This window comes from Vulpes vulpes, chromosome 6, assembly GCF_048418805.1.
Source record: "Vulpes vulpes isolate BD-2025 chromosome 6, VulVul3, whole genome shotgun sequence".
NCBI classification, from domain to species: domain Eukaryota; kingdom Metazoa; phylum Chordata; class Mammalia; order Carnivora; family Canidae; genus Vulpes; species Vulpes vulpes.
In genome coordinates this window covers 106,498,725-106,522,764 of record NC_132785.1, presented here as the reverse complement: position 1 = coordinate 106,522,764, position 24,040 = coordinate 106,498,725, and the positions used below count along the sequence as shown (strand labels likewise).

At 45.5% G+C, this 24,040-nt stretch overlaps 1 protein-coding gene across 3 annotated transcripts in view; it reads left to right on the top strand.

Moving 5' to 3' along the window:
* Positions 1-23,803, top strand: part of DPF3 (double PHD fingers 3) — a 258,874-nt gene extending 235,071 nt beyond the window's left edge. For 2 of the 3 annotated variants that reach the window (XM_026008532.2, XM_072761933.1), the window contains exons 9-11: positions 2,879-2,991; positions 13,621-13,702; positions 14,219-23,803. In XM_026008532.2, coding sequence (XP_025864317.1) covers positions 2,879-2,991; positions 13,621-13,702; positions 14,219-14,289 — 266 coding nt within the window. In that variant the 3' untranslated portion in view covers positions 14,290-23,803. Of the gene's footprint in view, positions 1-2,878; positions 2,992-13,620; positions 13,703-14,218 lie in introns of those variants that run through there. The other variant, XR_012002230.1, reaches the window with a different exon arrangement.
* Positions 23,804-24,040: the final 237 nt, after the last annotated feature.

The following is a 24,040-nucleotide window of genomic DNA, read 5'->3' as shown; positions in this document are numbered from 1 at the left end:
TTTCCACCTTGGCTTAATGATCCTTGTCTGTCTCCCAGTAGTGGCATCAGCCTTCTAACTGGCTTCCTGGCAGCAATTCTTGCACTTCTCCTTTCCCCTGTCCCCTATAAATTCTTTTCTTAGACAGCAGCTTCTTCCTTCCTTCCGACCTTCCTTTTTGATGATTTAAATCTTTATTTGTGCTTTCCTTATTTAAAAATATCTTTTCAACTTTCTATTTTGAAATGATAGTAGCTTCATAGAAAGTAACAAAAATACATTATAGAGAGGTCCCATGTGCCCTTCACTCAGTTTCCCCCAATGGTAACAGCTTACATAACTATAGTACACTCTCAAAACCAGGCAATGACATCAATACAAGTGTTCATATTTTACCAGTTTCACATACAATACATGTGCATGGGTGCTTATGTGTGCATACATATGGCTCTCTGCAATCTGAGCACATATGTAACCACCACCACCATCAAGGTACATACTGCTTCATCACCCCAAAGATCTCTTATGCTAAAGAAAGCTCCTTTAAAGCATAATGTGATCCAGTCACTGCCTTGCTTAAAACCCTTTAATGATTTTAAAGCCCCAGATAATTAAATAAGTGTTATAGGTCCCTGTGTAATCTGGCTCCAGCTACCTCTCCAGCTACCTCTTCAGCTGCCTACCAGCCCCCCACCCCCCCGCCAGCCCACCTAAGTCCTCTTCATCTTCCAGGTATCAGCTTTAAAGATCTTTCTCACAAGGTTTTCCCTGACATCTCTGACTAGGTGAGCTTCTCCTGTGGTTTGTTTTCATTATGATTTTCCTTCATGGAACCTATGACATGATTGTAAGTATGATTGTAAGTAAATAGATACTCATGTAGCTTATTAATTTGAGTTCTCTCTGGCTGGATTGGAAGGGCTTGGGTGACTTGCTCACCACTATATCTTTATTGTCTACAGCAATGACTGGGCTAGCAGGTGCTCAGCGAATCTTAAGTTCATGAGCAATTATCACAAGCCAGCTGGTTGTGGCTGGGATGTAGCCTGAGGCCATATAACTGGACAAAGTAGACTTGCATATATGGGTGTCTGTTCCATGAACTCATCTTCAACCTTGCCAAGGGTGGCCTGTCTGAGAACCTGGGCATGATGGCCCACACCACTCAGAATCTCAAGCTGGTGTTTTCTCTCTTCCTCCTATTCCAGTATTGTCTGAGAGATTGGAATAGAGAACAACCCTGGCCAGTGTCTTCTTAGGCATATCTTTGATATGCTTTCAAGAATATCAGCTGGATGTTCATCTAAGCTTATTTCTCTTTGGGGTCATTGCCATGGTGTCACTTTGAGAGGGTTATTAGTTCAGAGCTGTGGGAGCTTCTAAGTTGGATGGTACCTGGGGAGTCCTTGAAAGGCTTTTAGATCTGCCCTCTTTCAATGCTTCCATGTGTTCCTTGCTAAGTGTCCCCCACACTCCCCACTGATGAGTCATTTCCATTGCCACTCTTATTCTCTCAGACAAGTCAGTGGGGTTTGCATTTGTGAAGCCTCATATTTGAAGGATCCTTATGTTGACTGAATAGGCGGTATGTTCCCAAATGACCACAATGTAACTGGCTGTCTGAATATTTGGAAGGGAGGAAATGGGGGTCTCCTGCTGTGATGTGGCTTTGCCAAGGGGTAATGGTACCATGTGGGGTCCTGACCATCTGTGGAGGGTACTAGGTTGGTGGGACTAACTTAACTGGTGTCTCCTCTCTTTAGTATCCTTCCTTAAAAACACATTTCCTTATGTTCAAGAAGTAATGCACTGCACTATGTGGTTGGTTTGGCAGAGTAGGGAGCTTTGGAGAAGGGCGAGCCCCCAGCAGTAGGCAAAGCTCTCAGTTCTTTTGTGACAGACTCCATTATGGGCTTTGCCATGGGTGTTCTGGGCAGATTCCTGCAAAACCTGGGAACATCATCCAAGTCTCTCTTCCCTGCCAGATAGGAGGTTGAGGGTCTTCATATTCTGCAGGTCATAGCTGTCCACTCTGTGCTGGCATCTCTCTTTTGGATGGGCTGTGGCTATGAACTGAGTCCAGACCTTCAGACCAATCCTTGGGCTATGGACCACTAGGGCTGTGTGCTCTAAGGTCACAGCTTAGTGTCCCTCCCTATTTGCTGTTGGTTCGGCTACCATGATACTTGGGATGGAGAAGAGTAAGAACCAGTGGGTAGACCTGGTCGCTATGATGCTATGGTGCTGCATTTCTTTGCCCTGCCTGCCAGGCCACTCTCCCTTATAGTTCCTGTTATTGTGCAGGGTGCCGACCTCTGCTAGTCTCCTGGGCATGGGTATGGATTCTTTCCATAGCAGCACAGTGCTTCACAGTGCCCCTGGGCTCTGCCCTAGGAAACTTCATGTACTCCCTCTGACCTCTTTGCCTGTGCCCAGAGGCAATGTGAACAACTGTGCAGGTCAGAAGGCCCAGCTCCAAATAGCTCTGATGTGTTGCTCCTGTCATGGTTGATGCTAGGGCTTGGGAAGAAATGCTGATGACTTTCACAGTGCTGCCTTGTGCAGTGCACTCCACCGTTTCTTTTTCTTCCTCTCCAATCACCACTTTCTGTCCTCATCAACCGGTTACACCTTTAGGGGGACACATGTCTTAGGGCAAGAGGACTTGGATGGCATGTATCCCTGAAAAATGTTAATGCCATCTTTCAATGTTAATGCCTCAAAATGATGTAACTGCAGGTGGTTGTGAGGGGTGTGGGTAGGGCCCTGTTTTTTCCCCAGCCTATGCTACCCTGCCCTCCCTCCAAGTTGGGCATGAATGCATTTTTGGTTAAAGTGGTGTCAAGGGGCTACAGGTCAGATCCCCTGACCCTAATGCTGCCATTTCTGCTTTTTGCAGGTCACCCAACCTGCCTGCAGTTCACTCTGAATATGACGGAGGCTGTCAAGACCTACAAGTGGCAGTGCATAGAATGCAAATCCTGCATCCTTTGTGGAACCTCAGAGAATGACGTGAGTTTGGGACTTCCCTTGCAGGAGGGGGGAAATCCAAGGATCTGGGAGTCCTTACAGGAGTGGAAAGGGGAGCAGGACTCTTGTCACTGGGGTCTAGAGGAAAATGTCAGTTAGAACCTCCCCCTTCTCTTTGCCTCCAGGACCTTAGCGATCCTTGCATCACAGTGACCTTGGGTGGTCTTTGTGCCTGCGGAGGGAGGTACAGGAGGTGATGGCCAGAGGCTGCCTCCCTGGCCATTTGCCCTCGAGGGTTCAGTGATCGACAGTGGTGCCCGCTCCTATGGTTGGGATGTACTCAACTGTTTACACCAGGTTCCAGAGTACCTGCTCTCATTTGGTCTGAATGTTAACTATAATAAATGCAGAATTAAAAAACCCCACACATTCTGTTATGGACAATTTCAAACTTATGTAAAGGTACAGAAAATAATGAAACTGATGTAGCCTATCATCAGCTTCAACTCTGATCAATACATGTCCAATCTTGTTTTATAAATACTTCCACTTCCTCCCACATAATTCCAGTCATAATATCACTTTGCCTGTGCATTTCTCATTTGTTTATCAAAAAAGGACTTACTTTCCAACAAAAATGAGAAAAATATTAACGTAGCTTAAAACATCAGCAATTCCTTAATATAATCAAACATCTGCTTAATATTCTAATTGCCGTGTTGTCTTAAATGTTGCTTTGTCTTTAATTGTCTTAAATATTTTTTATTATAGCTTATTTATTTGAATTAGGATCCATATAAGGCCCATACATTGCAACTAGTTGATATGTTTTGGGGAGTGGGGCAGAGAGAGAATCTTAAGCAGCCTCCACACCCAGCACTGAGTCAGCCCAGCTGACACAGGACTCTATCTCCCAATGTGAGATCATGACCTGAGCCAAAATCAAGAGTCAGATGCTTAACTAACTGAGCCATCCAGGCACCCTTATTTTTAAAGTTTCTTTTAATAGTAGGTTCCACCTCCATTTTGCTCTGTTTTTTTCCCTTTGATTTTTTTGTTGAAGAAATCATTTAGTTTGTTCAATAGAGTTTCCCAGGACTGTGTTTTTACTGACTGCATGCCTGCAGTGGTGTTTGACATTTCCTTCTGTCTCTTATATTTCTTACACATGGGTGTTTAGAACTAGAATCCTGATCAAATTCAGGCTCTTCCTCTCTCTCTGTCTCCAATATAAAAAAAAAAATTATATATGGGCCTTGATTTGATTTTATATATAAACATATATAAAATTATATATGTATGCAATTGTCAAAACTTAACCAGATCTGTGCATTTTATTAAATGTCAATTATCTGTGCATTTTAAATGTCAATTATTCAATATTAAAAAATCTTTTAAAAAATCTTATCTTTGTTTTGAAGATTTATTTATTCATAAGAGACACAGAGAGAAAGGCAGAAACATAGGCAGAGGGAGAAGCAGGCCCCTGTGGGGAGGCTGATGCAGGACTCTATCCCAGGACCCCAGGACCACAACCTGAGCCAAAGGCAGAAGCTCAACCACTGAGTCACTCAGGTGCCCCCAGAATTTATCTTTGAAAATACTCTGTTAAGCTGCCTAGAATGCCTTAGCTCTTTGTTCTTCATCTAGAAAATTATATATAAAATATATATATAATTATAAAATATATATAAAAAAATATAAAAATATATATAAAAATATATATAATTACAAAATATATATAAATATATATAAAATATATATAATTATAAAATATATATAAAATTATATATATTATATATATCAAGACTACTTCATACATAGTGGTGTATTTTTCTTTATCAGGAAGTATGAACTGCATGGTATATTTCTTTTTCTGTGAAGATATCAGCTATTGATGATCTTCAATGAGACAACTATTTCACTAGAGGTTGCAAAATATTATTTTGTAATTTCTTTTTTGTTTACTAGCTGGAGTAATTCTGCAAAGAGAAACTTTTCTAACCTTATATTTGGTTACTCTCAGGTTTAGATTCCATAGAAAAGGTTGGATAAATGCTTCTTTCCCTTTATCAGTTTCAAAAAATCACAAGGTAGTTGCAACACCTATTCATGAAAAGAAAAAAACACTCAAGAAGATAGGAATTGTGGGATACTCTTTTTTTAAAAAAAGATTTTATTTATTTATTTGACAGAGAGTGGGAGAGAGCACAAGCAGGGCGAGTGGCAGAGGGAGAGGGAGAAGCAGACTCCCTGATGAGCAGGGAGTCCAACGTGGGGCTCAATCCCAGGACCCCAGATCATGACCTGAGCTGAAGGAAGACACTTAACGAACTGAGCCACCCAGGCACCCTGGGATACTTTCTTAATATGATAAACTTTTTATACCTTAGAACTAAAGCCATAATTTTATTTAATGAGGAAACACTAGAGGCATTTCTACTGAGATCAGGAACCAAGTAAGGATGTCCATTATTCCATTATTATTTACCATTATTCTAATGATATTAGCTAATGTGATTAGAAAAGAGAAATCAATTAGCAGTAGAAGAATAACAAAGTAGCAAAACTTTATTTCACAAACTATAATGGTGTATCTGGAAAACCCTAGAGAATCCATGATAAAGCTAACTCAAACTTTAAAGGTAGCAGGGTATAAAATTATTATACAAAAATTAATAGCCTTCATATGCACAAATGACAACCAAAGGATACAGTAGTAGAGAAATCCCACTTCTAATAGCAACAGAAAAAAATACTTAGAAATAAGCTTAATAATATGTAAAACATATATGAAGCAAAAAAGATTTTTTTGAAGAAAATTTTAAAACACTTGAAAAAAAACACAGAAGTAGACTTGAACAAATAGAAAGACATTGTGTGATCTTGGATAGAATGACTCAATGTTATACAGATGTCAGTTCTTCTTGAGTTAATTTAGAAATTTAATTCAAACCTAATAAAAACACCAAACAATCAGACAAACTGATACTAAAATTCATATGGAAAAATAAACATGCAGGAATAGTCAAGAAAACACTAAAAACAACAAATTATGGGGGGAGACTACCAGATATTAAAACATATTATAAAGCCTCTAATTAAAACAGAATAGACAAATAGGCGAATGGAATAGAAAAGGAACCCATAAATTGACCCAGCTACATATAGACCTTTAGTATTAGGATAAAGGTTGCCTCTAAAATTATATTTTCATGAATGGTGCTAAGATAATAGGGTAACCATTTGGGAAAAGATAAAACTAGGTCCATATCTCATGTAATACATAAGAAGTCTCCAAATGGATTGGGGAATCTAAATATAAAAAATAAAACCATATTAATGTTAGAAGAAAACATGGATAAATTCCTCTTTAAATTTAAGGAAAGATTTTCTGTGACTTAAAATTCAGAAGCAATAAAAGAAAATATTGACAAATTTGGCCACATAAAAATTTGCATAGTAAAAAAACATGATAAAGTAAAAAGACAACTGACAAACTGGGAGAAAATATTTACAGCATATATTACAGATAAAGAGCTAATATCCCTAATATACACAGAACTCTGAAAATTTGAGGGATAAGGGACCAGAAACTTGATAGAAAATGGGAAAAAAACATGAAAGACAATTCACAAAAGATATAAAAATAGCCCTTAAACATTTGAAAAGAAATGGTTGATGTAGGGGAGTTGGCTTGGGGGGATGGAGGTAATTTGGTGATGGGCATTAAGGAGGGCACATGATGTGACTGGCCCTGGGTGTTGTATATAACTGATAAATCATCGCACACTACATCTGAAACTGAGGATGTACTTTATGTTGGCTAATTGAATTTAAATTAAAAAAAAGTTTGAGGGCAGCCCGGGTGGCTCAGTGGTTTAGCGCCGCTTTCAGCCCAGGGTGTGATCCTGGAGACTCGGGATTGAGTCCCACGTCAGGCTCCCTGCATGGAGCCTGCTTCTCCCTCTGCCTGTGTCTCTGCCTTTCTCTCTCTCTGTGTCTCTCATGAATAAATAAATAAAATCTTTAAAAAAGTTTGAACGCACTCAATTAAAGATCGCAAAGTAAAACAAAACTGGGATACTACTTCTTACCTGTAAAACTGAAAAAAAAAAAAGGTATGAGAATATATTCTCTTGATAAAGTTGTGGGAAAATTATTACCCTCATACATTGTCAGTGAGAATACAAAGTGGTACCACTTTTCTGTAGGGACATTTAGCAATACCTAACACTACTATGCACTTACTTTTTGACTTAGCAATGCCATCTATAGGAATCTATCATAAAGATATAGTGCTATGAAAATACATGTGCATAAAGTTATTCCTGGGTGTCACTGTTTATAATTATAAAGTTTTGGAGGGGACCTAAATGTTATGCAGAAAAATGGTTGAATAAATGATGGCATGGCTACACAATGGAATACTTGCAGCTATAAAAAAAACGAGGCAGATTTTATAAATTGATATAGAATAATTTCCAGTGTATTTCCAAATTTAATATTGTTAAATGTAAAAAGCAAAGACAATACCTGTATCTATAATATGCTGCCATCCTTGTTAGAAAAGTGTAAGAAAATATACATATATCTGTTTACTTGTGTCAAAGAAATACAGGAAGGATAAATGAGAAACTAAAGAGACTGGTTACCTACAGCAGTGGGTAGAAATGGGGTAGAAGGAATGGGAAAACAGGTGTGGGATAGTAGGGATAAGGGAGAGATGGCACTTCTCTGAGAATGCCTTTTTGTAGAGCTCTGACACATATGACCAAGGTATTATCACACATACCCTATTACAGGTAACTGCCAAAATCAACCAGGATGTGGGGGGCAGGGACTGAAACTGGAACATGAACAGTAGCAAATGAACCTAACTATAGCATAACCTACTGAAGCAGATAGCATAACCTAGATAGCATAACCATACTGAAGGGTGGAGAAGGAAAGAACTAACTTTGGTAACTTTAGAAAGCAGTACATGACTGTGTATTTTAAGGCTAAAGGCAGAAATGAGTGCATAAATGTTATACTTTATTTAGTAAATGTGTTTCTTACAGGCATGTAAGTTAGTCATTCTGAAACTGCTTGATGTGTGTGCAGGTCTGAACTAATAATTATACATTGTGGTAATGAGAGCCAGTTTTCTCAATGTCAGAGAAAGAATAATCAAATAAAGGGGGAAGGAGAGACTGAATCCTATGATGTTGGGGTGGAGTAGGGGGTATCAGTATAAATTGATGATTTTTTATATAACACATTGTGTATCTATATGCTTATATATATCTGTAGCTATATACATGTATCCATACATATGGATAGACACAGAAATAAATATAGGTGTGTGTACTACACATACATTTACTGCCTAATTCTGGGCCTAGAAGCAATGATAACCCAGAAGCAATGGGATCCATGGTCCCCAGATATTGGTTTCTACATACCATTCTCCAATAAAACCTTTGGATTATCCAAAGGGACCTTTGGATAAATAGCTGATGCTAGGGCTAGAAAATACAAGAGGAGCCCAGAGCATCCTCTGGTACTAGAAAGTAGGGAAATGCATAAAAATTGATAAGTCATATCTAAAGGATATAGGAACTAACTTGAAGGAACTCCTAATGACAAATCTGGGACAATTTGAACAACAAAATAAATAACAATGGTATTGAATTATAACACAGAGAACAAAATCCATAATGATATTTTAAAAATTTGAATAAAAAAATAAGGAAGAGTTAAACTGTTCCTCAGAGTAGAATTACAATGAATAAATGTAGAGGAGAAAAGGAAATCACCAATAGGCAAACATCACTCTTCTGGTTGTTGTAAGAAAGAACAATCAATTGATGCCAAAATTAGTGGGCAAAAGTATGGTTAGCAACAGAATATTTGCATAATCTCAAAGTATTTCCCTCACCAGATTACTTATTAATACATTACAAAGGGAAAAATTATGACATTATAGTGGAAAAACTGACAGCCACTACCTTAACTATATGATCAGAGTACCATTACTAGTAACAAGACATATTGGTATCAATGCCCCGATATGATGCACCGAGAAGGGCATATCTCTTTTGTAGTATTCTTGCCAAAAGTGCATACTGAGGGTATGAAAAAAGATCAGAAAAACTCAAATTGAGTGACATTCTACAAAATCACTGGCCTAGATTCTTCAAAAGCATCAAGGTTGTGAAAGATAAAGAAACTCATAGATTCAAGGACACTAAGAAAACATGACAACTAAATACAATGTGAGATCCTGGAGTGGAAGCTGGGAAAAGAGACATAAGTGGAAAAACTGGTGAATTTCAAATGAGGTCTGCAGAGTAGTTAATAGTATAATGTTACTGTAATATCCTGCTTTTCGTGATTGTACTATTGTAATGTAAGATGATGACATTAAGGGAAGCTGAGTAAAATGTGTACAGAAACTCTCTGTACCATTTTGTGACTTTCCCTGAGACTAAAATTATGTCAAGATAACAAAAAATAATGGGATGTTTCCCTAGCATCTTCCAAAGGTGACAAAGTTTTTGTTTCTAAGTAGTATCTGTATGAACTCAGGGATTTAAACATATTTGATTTGTTTTAATCCACTACAGCTTAATTTGCCCCATATTTGGCCAGTGAGAATATAATCAGGTTGGATCTTGAGTCCTTTTGACATGATCCCAATAGTATTTGGTGGTTTCCTTGCTTTCCAATATGTGAGAATATTTATACATTTCATGCCCGGGAGCTGGAACCAGCCATTTCTTCAAGGATTTCTGGTTCCTTTTAGTGGCCAATGATCTTTAGAGAACATAATAGGAGTGCTAGGGGTGCTAATTTTTACGGCAGTAGTCATTGTTTTGGGGCATTTTAAATGGAAAGAACTAGAAAATATGTTTAGTTTGTTTTAAAGATAGAATGCTGAATTTCTATGGATGCTCGAATTTATACTGATACTTCTAATTCATACCCAGGACTAATTGTAGGGTTTTTACTTAACTTCATTGATATTACATCTGTATTTTCTTTCAAGTATGTAAAAATTCTTGCTTCTTAGTGACAACATAATCACTCATTTGATACACACAGGTCTCAAATATTAATTCCACTATTACCACCAACAATACGATCGCTGGAAAGACACACACACACACACACACACACACACACACACACACACACACATTTTTGTCCTTAAAGTATATTTGACTAGGATTTATAGTCAAACTACTTGTTTTAAAGTCACTTGAGGGAAAAAAAAATAAAGTCACTTGAGGGGATGCCTGGGTGGCTCAGTGGTTGAGCAGCTCTTTGGCTCAGGGTGTGATCCCAGAGTCCTGGGATCATTGGGATCCCTGCATGGAGCCTGATTCTCCTTCTGCCTATGTCTCTGCCTCTATCAGTGTCTCTCATGAATAAATAAATAAGATCTTAAAAAAAAATAAAGTCACTTGGTCAACTATTTCCATAGTTACTTTCTGTGTGGTTATGCCATCAACTAATACATAATTAGATTCACTTGTTTCATTTTTTTGTTTTTAGGAACAATAACAGTGTGAATTTTGTTTTATGACTATGCAAAGTATTTACTGGTTCCAGAATCAAATCTATTAAAATAAACAGGGTATTCAAAGAAATCTAGCTTCTATCCCTACTCTTTCACTCTATTCCCTCACTCCACTCATAGGTGACCATATAAAAAAATTATGGCTTGTCTTTTCATCCTATTTAAATATAACATATTACCTGTTTGTGTGTGTGTGAATACGTAAGAATTCATGTGTATGAATCCATAAAAAAGAATGCATTGTCTTATACAATCGTAACAGACACACCTGTTTTCCTCACCTTGCTTTTTCACTGGATGCCCTTGAGATTACTCACTCTACCACAATATATAGACATAATCTTAATTTCTTCCTACAGCTGCATAGTTCTTCACTAGTTTATTCAACTAGTCTCTTATTGATAGACATTGGGTTGATTCTGGTCTTTGGCTTTACAAATAGTGTTAATACAGAGGCTTTTCATTGACTTGGCAGAGGAGTAGGGGAGGAGTTCCAGCAGTGAGGCTACTCGGCAGTAGGGTTCCTCTCACATATTCAGAGATTTACCCTGCACATCCCAGAATGGGGTTCCCATTCTACTGGAACCGGTTCTTGGGTACTTGGGAGTAAGGGTACTTAAGTTATGTTTTTCATGGGGGTTAACATGAGCTGACTGATCTGGGTGGTTTTGACAGGCACTTATCCTGAAAAGCACATGAAAAAGAAGAGAATGTGGTGCTAGATAACCATCAGCCCATGATAAATGTATTTAAATCCACAATACTTGATTTTTCTTTGGGGAAGTCTAACCCAGGGTATCCTACCTTCTTGTATTTCTTGCATCAGCACTATAGCAGGAGTTATGTATCTTTTAGACTTTAGTAATACTCTTCCTGACAAGCCTCTCCCTATTTTCTGTTCCCATCCTAACTTGTTCGTCCTTGTATTATTCCTAAATCATATTGTAAAATAGCTTACTTAGCTCCAAGACAATGGTGTAACTTTTTTTTTTTTTTTTTGAGTAAACCACTGTCCTGGTTTTCATCCTACCTCTCTGACTGTGTGTCTCAGTTTCTTTTTTCTCTGCCTGTCCCTTAGAGTTGGTGTTCTCAAGGGTCTGTTTTTGGCCTTTATCTCAGTAATGTTTTTTGAGTCCTTAATTTTTCAGAAAATTCAATGAAAGCTATGTACTTACTCTTTTCTCAGAAATACGTACATTTGTACCTATGCACAAAGTTGTGCATATAATTTCAAAAAGTTCATGGACGTCCCTCCATGAGCTCAAATTCAAGGACATCTGTAACATACTCTGGGCTTCTTCTCTTAGGACCTCTATTATCATCTAATCACCAATGACTCCCAAACCCATATCTCATGATCAGGGATCTCTACCGATGCCCAGCTGACTCCAGGGCATCTCCATTGCATGACCTGTAGATGTGTAGAACATGTCTCTAGCTGAGGCTGCCTTCTGGCTCCTGTGGATCTACTCTTTTGCCCATATCTCAATGGGTAGCTGTATCATCTGGCTTGCTGACCAAGCCACAACTTAGGGGACATTCTTGATTTCTTTGCTATCATTTTCTACATCTAATTAGTGACTTTCAAATGGGAACAAGACCCTTCTCTTTTCCCCATGCCACAGCCCTAGTTTAGGACACTATCACTGCTCACCTGGATGGTGGTAGTAGCATCCTAAGTGGTCTTCCAGCCTCTAGGACCAATCTGCCTCCTCCCAACCTGCTCCTTCTTACACAGCAGCTAGGGAGATCTTTCTAAATTCCATGTGTGACCAGTCACTCCTCTGTTGTTAACTCTTCAAAAACTTTCCATTGCCCTGTTGAAAGGTGTTAGTGTGATTTAAAAAAAAAGTCTTTCATGATATCTCCTGCCTTATTGCTTGCTTGTTGGTGTTTCCAACTTCAATATCTCCCTTTCCCAGGATTTCTGTGCTGAGGGGAGCCAAGGTGAGATTTGATGCAAAACTTAGTTTTGCAAAGTCTTACAAGCCATCTAGGTAGGTCCAAAGAATAGAGGAGAGCTGAACCTGGATAATGAGGAACAGATCACAAACGTGTAGCTACTGTGTGCAAGTTCTGAAGGAGATGTGGAGATGAGTTAAGACAAGGTTCTGCCCCAAGAGCCTTACAATCTGTAAAGGAGTAGACAAGGTATATTCCAAAGGAGCTATTCAAGAAAACAATTGTGTGTAGATATCTACCACATGCCAGGCTTTGAGGCATAAAGGAAAATGCAATTAAATGTCATAAGAAAGAAAGAGGACTATGGGGATGCAAGGGGAAGAGAGAACTTCCATTTGAGCTAGATTAGTGACATTTCTGTAGGACAGAAGAGCTGGAAGACTTGAAGGGTGGGTAGGGAATGGTTTAGAAGAGTAGGGGTCAGGGGCTGGGAGAGCATCCAGGCAGAGGGAACTGCAGGAGTGAAGGTGCAAACTGCAGGAGCAACATTCAACACAGAGCTAGAGGATCCTATTCTCCCCTGGGCTTCAGCCTCCAGCCCCCGAGGACGCTTTGGGGATCTGAAAGGTGGCATCACATCCCATCCATTTCTCTGTACTTGCATAATGAAACCCTGAAGAGGTTCTGAGGTGTCATAGATGTTACGGTCAAGTATAGCCATTGCCCTTTTCACAGGTGGAAAGGGTGAGGTTAAGAGGAATTCAGTTAAAATTTGCAAACATTTAAAGTACTTTCTATGCACTAGGCAATCATTATGGGGAACACAGAAGTGCATAAAAGTGGTTTTACTCCTTTATAGAAACAGAGTTATAGGTTAGGGGAGTTCAGAAGTGTAAGGAATCTCTTTAAACATGAATGTGAGATAGTAAAGGAAGGCCTCTTGGAGAAGGTATGATTTGAGCAGAACCCTAACGTGGGGATAGGGTTGGCATAGTTGGGGAGACAGAGCAGGAATTTGCAGGTGTGGGCAAAGCACAAAGCATACTCAGGGGACAGGGAAGACTGCAAATGGGGCCTAGAAAGGAGCATTCAAGGAGGTGGGTCTGCATGGGAGAGGCTGGAGGAGTAGGGGGTGGCCAGACACTGGCCCTAAATAATTCATTCTCTCTCTCCTCCTCTCCACCTACTCTGTATTCCACCAGGACCAGCTACTCTTCTGTGATGACTGTGACCGTGGCTATCACATGTACTGTTTAAATCCTCCAGTGGCTGAGCCCCCAGAAGGTAATGATGATGATGTCGACTGTAGAAACAACAGCTACCCCTATCACTTAGGGAGCCCTCGCTCTCGTTCAGGTCTCGTGCTAAGGCCTTTCCATGTCTTGTCTCATTCAATCATCACAACCCTATGCTACCATTTTACAGATGAGGAAATGGAGGCACAGTTCAACCCTCTGAAATTTCAGCTTGAGGACCAAGGAGATGTTTCTTGGACATGCAGACAAAGTGGTGGGGAGGTGTCAGCTTCCAGGGGACCAGCCCAGGCCTAGTGCTGCCAGTTATATCGCTGTCAAGGACAGTGGGGGTCTTTACAACAGTTCAGCGGATCGCCTCTGAACACTTAACTATTTTCTGAGGAGCGCTCACCCTCTGCCACGAGTTACAGACTCTGGCCCACTTTCAGGCGTGGGCCTCGGTCTCTGAACTGTGAAAGTCAAAGGAGAAACAGCACTTGCAGGAGTGAGGGCCAAGGGGTGGGGCGAAGGGCAGCTGGTAACTAGGGCATCTTGTTTCTTGTAGGAAGCTGGAGCTGCCACCTGTGCTGGGAACTGCTCAAAGAAAAAGCCTCAGCCTTTGGCTGCCAAGCCTAGGGCCCCGGGTCACAGACTGTGACCTGCTGCTGGAGAGGCTGAGGCAGAGCCCACTTCACACCGGATCAAGTCCCCACTCCCATCTATCCAGACAGACCGACTGTAAGGAACACCCGTGGTCATGGAGGGCAAGGACATGTGGAACCGAGAGGGTGAGGTGTCTGCTTACCCCCTACACGCAGGTTCCAGTACTGTCAGCCCCTCTTTGCTTCCACCAGAAGGATCTTTCACGTTTGAAGAACACCCCTGGCCCCGGCCCTGTGGAACCCCCTCACATTTACCCCGGCCCTGGTTCCCATTTTAAGGGAAGCTGTTTTGTGACCACCGATCAGTCACTTATGTGTAGTTTGGTGTTTTCTATCTATTGTGTTCCAAGAAATCTTCACGCAGCCTCCCGCCTCCTGCTTCAGCTCTTTATCCTGAACTCAGCAGAGGGACAAAAGGCTGTGGAGAAGTTGTTATTTATTACCAGCCTCCCTGGAAACTTCTAGACTCGGAGTCGGGAGGCCATCTTGACGATGAAAATCCCTCTTTGTTCCTTGGTCTCTGTGAAGAAGAAAAGCGGTTTTCTGGACCCCTTGCAGATACACCTAGTGGTGTCTGCAGCCAGGGGGGTCTCCTGACGGGGCTGGTGAGGGAAGTAGAAGTGCTGAGGGGTGGGCAGAGACATTGGGAAGAAAATTCAGAGGCCCTGCCACAGCCGATCGGTAGTTGTTATCCATCGGGAGTGGCTTTGCAAGGGGTCAGGCTTTTGGGGTTCCTTGACCTTCGGAGCTGGGACATCCTTGAGGTGAGACAAGCCACAGCCTATGGTGGGGGAGGATGCTGAGGCTCTGCCTCCCAACCAGCCCGGGTCTGGAGCTTTCCCTGGTGGGACTCAAGAGCCGGGAAGGCGGGTGAAGGCTGCGCAGTCCAGAATCTGAATGTCGGCACAAAGGACTGCAGCTCCGCAAAGCCCTTCAGTATTGTTTTGGCACCACAAATTCCTTTTCCCAAGTAATTTCCTCCTTCTACATGGTGTGTGTTTGCCACTGTCTACTGACGCCGGACTCTGGAGATTTTAGGACGGGGAAGAGAGGATTGTCACCTAAACAAATAACCGGGGTGATGGGGTGATTTATGATCACGGTGGCAACGGTACAGAATCCTCAGCTTGAGGGCTGCTCTCGCCCCCCCCCCCCAAACTCCCCAATTATGTGCCAGAGTCTTGTTTTCCAAAGATGTTTTGAGAAGAAAGAGGTGGGAGGCTGAGCTTCCGAGAAGTCTGTGTTGGAAGGCAGCCCCGAGGGCGGGAGCAGCCCGGGCTGTCTTTGAATCTCGGTGGCAGTGGCAATGGCAGCAGCACACAATAACTGACACATTTCTGGAAAAATCATTTGCCCAAAGGGCAGGTCTCGGCAGCGGGACCTGGCGCATGCTCGGCTTCCCTGAAATCAGCTCCGTCCCCGTGGCCCGGCCGCTTCCAACAAAGGCCGAGGTTATTTTTACTCCTCCAGCTCCCGAAGAAGCCCCTGGAGGCTCGGGCTGGTTGGGCCACTTCTGCCCGCCTGTCGCGTCAGCTCCACCGCTTGGCAGGAGCCTCCCTCCTGGGCTAATTGCTCTTGGCCAGTGGACCGAGCCACGCTGGACCCCCCAGTCCCTTGCAGGGTGACCTGTGGCAAGAGACGGGACCATCTCCTGTGGGGGCCTGTGGCCTCCGAGGGAGCTACACGCCTCCCTAACGATCTTGTTTAAAGGTCCCCGTCCAGATGGGATTTTCATCTTCCTCACCAGATACTTCCTTCCGCCTCCTGGTCGGGAAACCTGTTTGGGATTCCGGAGGTCCGGGAGGGCTCGGGAAGCTGCCGCACCATCTTGTCCCCTGTTTACCCAGAGGTGTCACATCAGAGGAGCAGATTTTGTCTCCCAACTGCTCTGCCTGGCTGTCCTCCCAAAAACCCCAAGTGGGGTGTTCTCAAAGGCTGATTATTGGTTTTGAAGATCACTTTGACTTAATTTTAGAAAAAAAGTTAGCAAAATGTTCCCAAATGCCACAATGGCTTCAAAGTTTACAAAGCAAGTCTGAAACCCCTAGCTGTGGTCCTGCTACTCGACAAGTCCTCTTTGGAGTGTGTGCAAATTCTTTCCCCATCTCAGTGCAGATGTTGGGGTGGCCCTGTTCTACCTCCATCGCACCTGCTGCCACAGAAGCTGTGAAGAGGGATTGGGCCTTTCGAGGGAGGTTGTTGTAACCCAGCAGTGGGGATGGGGTGGGGTGCTCCGGGCTCTGGAATGGACGTAAAGAGGGTCCAGAGTCTCCTTCCCAGTTGCATTCCCTATAGGATGGGTCCAACTTCTTCCCTTTTTGGAGGTCTCAGTTTCCCCATCTGGAAAGTGGGGATAGCAAAGCCAGCTTGTGAAATGGCACTTTTGGGGTACTGCAAGCAGACAAAACCTCCAGAGTCCCATTTATCACTTTTTGTACTGAAACAAGGAAAGGGACGGTAAACTTCCAATTGGTCTTTTCCTGAACCCCAGAGAATGAACCAGAATCATGGGGTGCACGTGGATGATCAGGGCTTGAACCTCAGTCTGCCCACCTATGAAACAGAGATAATACTTGCCCTGCCCATTCCACGGTGACATTGGGAGACTGAAGAAAGCATAATGTTATATAAATAACCACTGGAAAGCAGGGCCTTCCAAGGGATCCCAAATGATTTCTATACCCCCTTCTTGTGTGAATTAGCCAAGGTTAGATGCCTTCTCAGAATCTCCCTTTTGACCAAAATGGGTTTACGTTTTAGGGGCTAAGCTGCCTGTGGGCAGAGCCAATAGGTCAAAGCTGTGACAAGGACCTGTGCATGGGTCTCCTGTTGGTGGGAGGTGAGGGATTTACTCTGGGGTTGGGGATTTCAGAAAGAAGATTCTTGGGATACTCCCTTCTACAAGATCATCGTGACCTAGAATGGGGAGCCACCTCCTGGAGAGGGCTATAATTCAGTTCAGTGTAACAGGCACTTAGAAACTTGGATGTAGACCCCAGCTCTACTACTTTCTGGCTGGTTGACCTTGGGCAAGTGACTTCATCCGTCTGAGGCTCATTTTCCACATCTGTGAGGTAGAGAGATACGGCCCGTCCAGCAGATTGTTGCCGGGATTAGCGCTAGTGCTGCTGAAGGGCCTGGCATGGGGCCTGGCGTGATGGAGGCCCCCACACTGTGGTATCTCTCGTCACTGGGTCCAGAGGCCACCCGGTGGAGATAATGATGCCCTTGCCTGCCAGCTCGAGTCCCTAGAACAGCCAGAGTGCCTTTACTCTGCTTCACCCCAAAATTGTGGCTCCACCTGCCCAGAGAGGAGATGAGGCTGCAGGATCCAGGCCGGAAGCTGAAACCCTCTGTGTTTGAAACCCCGCTTTTGAGGCCTGCAGCAAATCCAGTGCAGGTGACATTGTGAGGATATCCAGACAAGGCCTCCTCTAGGAGATTGACATTCAGATTTCCTACCCCGCCCCCCCCATGACTCAAAGCACCTAGAGCAGGAGCCGGGGGTCCCCAGGGCCAGGTGGGAAGGCCATGCAGGCTGCAAGGAGCGGCTGCTTCCCCAGCCCGCTCAGAGGCGAGGCTGGAACTAGGGTAGTGAGCCGTGGGTGGGTGGGAAGGAGGCCAGATTCCTCCAGAGCTGGCGAAGATAACAGGTTTTAAGGTTGGGGGAGGGTTTGGATTTCACAGTGATGGTTTCATGATACCCCGGAGACTTACACTCGTGCTGCATTTTAGGCTTTGTGCTTTGAACACAGCACGATTCCTCCCGGCCCTCCCCTTTAAAAGTTCAGATATTTTAAGGACGAAAAATGAGATGATTATTATTACCTTTCCTATTGGGGCAAGTTTAGGAGACAGACCTGTGCTCTTGAAGAGAGATTACTGGCAACTTCAGGCTTTAGACTCAGAGGAGCCCTGGTTTCCTCTTTGAGTCTGTGGTGCGTGGGGGAGACCCCCTGCACCCCCCTGCTGGGAGCCCCAAGGACCACCTTCCCTGTCCCTGGGCTGGTTCTCAGCCTGCTACATGTGCAGGGACAACAGCGTCCCTTCCTCTCTCACTCCCTGACACCCCTCCCCAGTGCAGGCCCCTCCTCAGGACGTGCCTGTGTCACCCCCACCCCACCCCTGCAGGGAAGGGCTGGCTCCCTGGGCCAGAGCCATGCCTGGGCCAGACGCCCAACATGCCACAGCTGACTCCTTTTCAGAACTGTGCATTGATATCACCTGTAGTGGGTTCGTTTTTGTGCAGGAGGAGGGAGGAATAGGGGCCCAGAGGAAGGAGATGGGGAGGGTCAAAGGTCCTTCATGTCAGGCGAAGCCAAATGAAGAGAAGAGAGAGGAGGGCACTTGAGGAGGGCCCAGAAACCTGATTTGCACTTTGAAGTCCTGGAGCTAAATACCTAGAGGATGTGGGGTGGGGAAGCAGAGTGCTGCCAACTGCTAGGGTGCCTTGGATGTGGGAGGATGAACAGAGCCCCCAGACGGACAGACTGGGGGCTTCCTTCTAGCCTCTCAGCAGCTGCTCCTAGGAAGGCCTGGCTGCGTGGCCCCCTCTCCATACTTTCTGCACAGGCTGCCGGGAAGAGAGGCCCAAAGGAAGCACCTCCAGGAAACGGTGATGGGGAAGGAGGGGGTCTGGCCCTGGCCCTGTCCTCCTCCAGTTGGTTTCCTAGAATGAATGGGGGGCTCCCTGTGTGAGAGGAAAGGTCTGGAAGTTGGTGGATTCCCAGGGAAGGCTGTCTCTGGGCTCTGAGTGAGGCTTGGCCGTGTCCCCACAGATGGCTGAGACCGGAGGTAACTCCCTAGGATCCTATGCGGCTGTGGGGTGGGCGGCGGCGGGTTCGTGGATAACAGGGGGCAGAGGGTACAGGAATGCTCCTTGGTCAGGCCCTTTGTTCCCAACTGCCTTCCTTTCTTTGCTTCAGTGCCTTGAAAGAGGGTCACTCCAGGGTTTCTCCCCTCTTTGGCCCCACCAAGAGAAGGAAGCGTTTGTGCTGATGGTGACATTTCCCAGGCCAGGCCAGAGGAAGGCAGGAACCAGGACTGGCAGGCAGCCAGAACCCTCATCGACAGAGATATAAATACTAATGATGACCTCTAGCCCAGGCAGCGAGCAAAGTGGCCATTCAGGACGGCCCCAACCGAGTCTGGAGCATACATGCTGCCGTGGTGGGAAGAGGGGGGGGGTCCCCGTAGGACTTGGGGGAGGCCCCTGAGCCCCTATGTTTCCCCTCTGCACCCTCTCCAGGTTATACTCACACCCACTGCATCCTGTTTGCCTGCCTCTCTGCATCTCCATTATTTCTATCGATGTTATCAATATTGATGATGAAAACAGAGACACACACGCACACACCCTTCACTTAACAAACGAAAGTGAACCTTCTATGTTGCTCCAGGATAAGAGGGAGAACCTGCTTGTCACAGGGGATCTTTCCCTGCCATCCAGCCAGGCCCACCCCAGGTCCCAGCCCCTGCACACTTCTGGGAGTTGTATGGGGAGCCTCAGGCTCAGAGGGCCACTGGCGCATGGACTCCTTCCCCTCTTCCCTCACTTCTGCTTCTTTGGGGAAACAGGTTTAGCAATGGATGTGGACTTGGAAGCAAAAGTCTCAATTCTGCTGTCAAAGGGATGAGCAGATTTTATGGCTGGAATTGGGATTGCAGTTCTTATTGACTTCGCCCTTTCGTGTTTACTCCCTGCCAAGACCTTGGTTCTTTTCTTGCATGGCCTCCCTCCTCCTTTCCTGCACCTGCCCCCCCTTCCCTCCTGCCAAGATGCTGAAGGGTGGGGTGATGACGAGAACAAGCAGCAGTACAAAAGGAAAAGAAAACTATATATCCCCTGTGTATTTTCAACATGTAGCTGAAGAGGCCTAAATTAGGTACTAGGGAAAAAGGAAGGAATCATTGCTAGATAACATGTAAGTGAGAGAATGAAACCATAGAATGGTTAGCTCAGAGCAGAGGAGGTGGGAGCAGGTGGCTGGAGAGGGGGTGGGGAGACAGAGAGCTCTAGCATCTGGTCCCTCTGGCATTTGGGAGAGCAGAGAAGTCACGCTGTGGCAGTAAATGGTCAGATGCTTTGGGAACATTTGTGCCTTTGGCTGGGGAAAAGGAGAGATGTCCATCCTACATGCTCACTACTCATCTGCAGGTTTGCCCACAGGGTGTTATTGCTCTGAAGGAAAATGAGCCCATTTCTTGGCCACCAAGAGGGATTGCTGGGCAGGCCAGTACTGGCTGAAATGCTTGGCAGGACACCCACTCTGTGCAGGATAACATACTAGGTCCTATAGGGGCTAGAAAAATAAACCGCATTGTGGCCCAGGCTTCAACCTGCTTTTGGGTTCCAAAATTGCACTCTCCCATGGCATTCTGACCACATGTCAGGTAGTGCATCATCAGGGGAGGTGTATGTAGATCTAGGTCCTTCTTTTTGTGTTCATGCATGTTCATGGATTGAAGATGAGCTGGCTAAAGTGTCCAGTTGTTTTTACTCTCTGGGGGTTGAGGGGAAGAACACAGTTGACCTCAACCTAGTTGCTTGTGTCCATCTGCCCAAGCACTGGCTGCCCTTGGAAGGTGACCATCTTTACCATGAACCTCAGCAATGATGAAGGGTTGGAGTGGGCCAAATGGCCAGAGGCAACAGAGGTCATGCTCTCCAAATGCTGGAGTGGGCTCCTGGGGTGGTGAGTGGGGAGGTGTAATTGGCAGGGCCTGATGAGAGCTGGAAAGTGACTCCTTTCACGGTCTTGTCCCGTCCCCACTAGAAAGAGCAGAGGGGAATGGTGGGATGAGGGCCTCATGCTCAGACTGGGTGAAGTCCCCCGGAGACCCCCACCAGCCTGTCTCGGCCTCCTGCATGATTCAGGCATGGCAGCAGGAGGTGGGCATGGGGAGGGGCCCAACGTTGGAAGCATTTCTAGCAAAGCTCCTGTGCCCACCTTTGGCCAGGTGCTCATCGGATCCTGACTTCATGCTTCAGTAGACCCACTGTTGTCTGAATCTATAGCATCAGGAATAAACCATTTGCTCAATCTCCCCTTTTCTCTGCACATGTGACAGCCAGATTTCAGCTCCTCACTATTCCCTGAAGCACTCACACTGAGCTCGCCTTCAAGCTGGATGCCTGGGCTCCGGGGAAGGCACGCATCTGCCCTGGTTGGGTGTTAGTGTGGAGCTGGCCTGAAGCATCCCTTGGTTTGTCTGCTGGGGGCTGGGGGAGTGGGGTGGGAAGGCTCCTTGGGGTCCCTGGACAGCACCTGGTTCCAAGGAGGCAGAATTTTGGTTATGTCTGTGAGAGACTCAGGGACATAAGGCTTTCATGATGCTGGGCTGCCAGGCTGGTTTTAAAGTGCTTGAGAACCTGCAGTGCATTCTAGGCTTTGACCCACTGCCCATATGAAAGCCTTCAGTTCTTTTGAACCAAGCCTCCTTTGAATGACCCTGATTCACCCTGTCTCTTGTGCTGGTGGCAGGGCAAAGGCGGTGGGTGGGGGGGGGGGGGGAGGGTCATTTGACTTGGATCCTGTCCAGGCCAGACTGGCAGCACCACTCCCAGGCAGCCGGCTTCAGACTCTGAGCCCACTGGTCTGAGCTCTATGAGGGATGGACCCGGGAGCAGGAGAGCTCTGCTGGCCCCGTGGGCTTAGCCTGGAGACGGTCTCTCCTCCCACCTCCACTTATGTAGACTGTCAGGCTGAGAACGGTCAGCTCAGACCTCCTCCCAGCCCGACGCTGATCCACTAGACCAATTAGGAAGCAGACACTGGAAAGGGAGACTGGCCTGTGCATGTGACACATGGACTGGTGCAGGTAGGTCCACCCACCATGTGTTTAGGCTGAGGGCAATTTTAAAGCCCAGTTTTGAGAACATTCTCTTTTGAGAGCCAAGAAATGGAGCATCTCTGCCCAGAAGCCAAAAGAAATTGCTGTCCTTCTAGTCGCTGGATGCCCCGCTGTGCTTCTCAGGAGGAGGCTGGTTCTGGTGGCTTTGGTGATGGCTGCCACCACATACGAAGCCTGGAGTTCTGGGTGCGCTGGGGTAGAAAGGATGAAGAGGTCCTTTACAAGGAGGTGCCTCCCCAGCTCCGCATCGGTTCTGGGAAGGGCACGGAAGCCCTTTGGTTGGCTCAGAGTTGGAGAAGTGTGGGAAGGGCTTGGTCTCTGCTGCTCTCCCTGCTGGTGAATAGACCCTGGGTGCCTTGCAGCCTCAGGAATTTACTGCCCCCAGATGGCTTGGGCTGTATGTGGAAAGGATAGCCCTGGAAATGTTCTAGTGACCTCCTATTGCTATGTCTCCACTGATATCTCTAGACCTGTAGACATGATGAAACTCAGAGTCACTTTCTTCCAGGTGTGGGCACGAGAGAGAGAAGCCTTTTCAATAGCTCATTGCCATCTTTCCAAAGTGCTTTCTTGTGTCTTGTACTCTCTCACCCCACCCCAATCCCGCCCCAGCTTTTCTGAGACTCCTAGTCATACAAGAATGGCTGAGAGGACTGGCCTTGGCGGTAGAAATGCCTGCTACCAAGGGTCTTCCTTTATGTTCCCTTGGACTCCCTCTCCCTTTGACCTTGGGTTCCAACACCGCATTACCTCCTGCTGACTGGACAACTTAGGGTTTTTGCCTTGAGCTGCTCGGGGACATTGGACAGTATCCAGAACTGGGGAGGGCATGGCTTTCATGAGACTGGAGAGCAGGGCTACAGGCTTAGGAAGTTGTACGTAATGGTCTGAAGAAGAGATTCCCCATTGGCTCCTCTGAAAAGCAACCACAGCAACAGGCAAGCCAACAGAAGCCCCTCGCCCCGCCCCTGACTCTTTCAGGTGTGATGTGATGTAGTCTCAGTGTGTAGGTGTGTGTGCACCCCTCTGCTCCTCTCTCCTGGGGTGCTCTCTTTCTCCCGTGTGTCAAGTCCCCCCTCTTTTGTGGCACCCGAAGTGAAGAGTGCTGTGCTGTTTCTGCCCTCTCAAGGGATGTATTAAGATCTCTCGTGTTTCAGTATTGGAGGGGAGGCAGTGCCACCTCTCCCACTGTCCGAAGGGGACATGCAGGTTCTGTGACTTCCCAGAGAGCTGGTGTACTGTGAAAGTTTCCAGGAAGATCTCCAGGTTGGAAAGAGCCCACATCCTGATTTTGGCTCTTCAGGAAGGCTGCCTGGTGCGGTTGCCCCAGGAACCAGGACCCCTCCCTCCCTTCCTGCCTTTGCTCCTGTCCTGACCTGGTTCTGGGAGGAGGGCCTTGGAGAGGTCAAGACCTGGAGCCACCATAAGGTTGGCATCAAGCTGTCTATCTTGGGGACCCCTGGACATCCCAGCCCCTTGCACGTTCACAAAGACTGAGTCACAGGCCCCGTCCCTTCTTTGCTGTGGTTAGTATCTTGTTCTGTGGTTGGTTAGCAGTGTTGATGACCTATGTAGCAAAATTTTTTTGTCTGCAATTTAGAGAATGTGTAAACAAATAAAAGGCTTTAAAACTCTTGGGAACTTTTGGTGATTTCCTATCCCCCTCCCCAAAAAACCAATTGGAAACATCCAGCTCCTGTAGGAGCAGGGCTTTTTCCCCTTGGGGTATACAGTAGGACTACACATGTGCATGTCATGTGCGCGTGCTTGTGTGCACGTGTGTGTGTGTGTGTGTGTGTGTGTGTGTGTCTCCAGAGAAGCCCTGGTGCTTCCATGTTTGCAAGCAGACTCCAGGGGCAACAAGGTCCGGT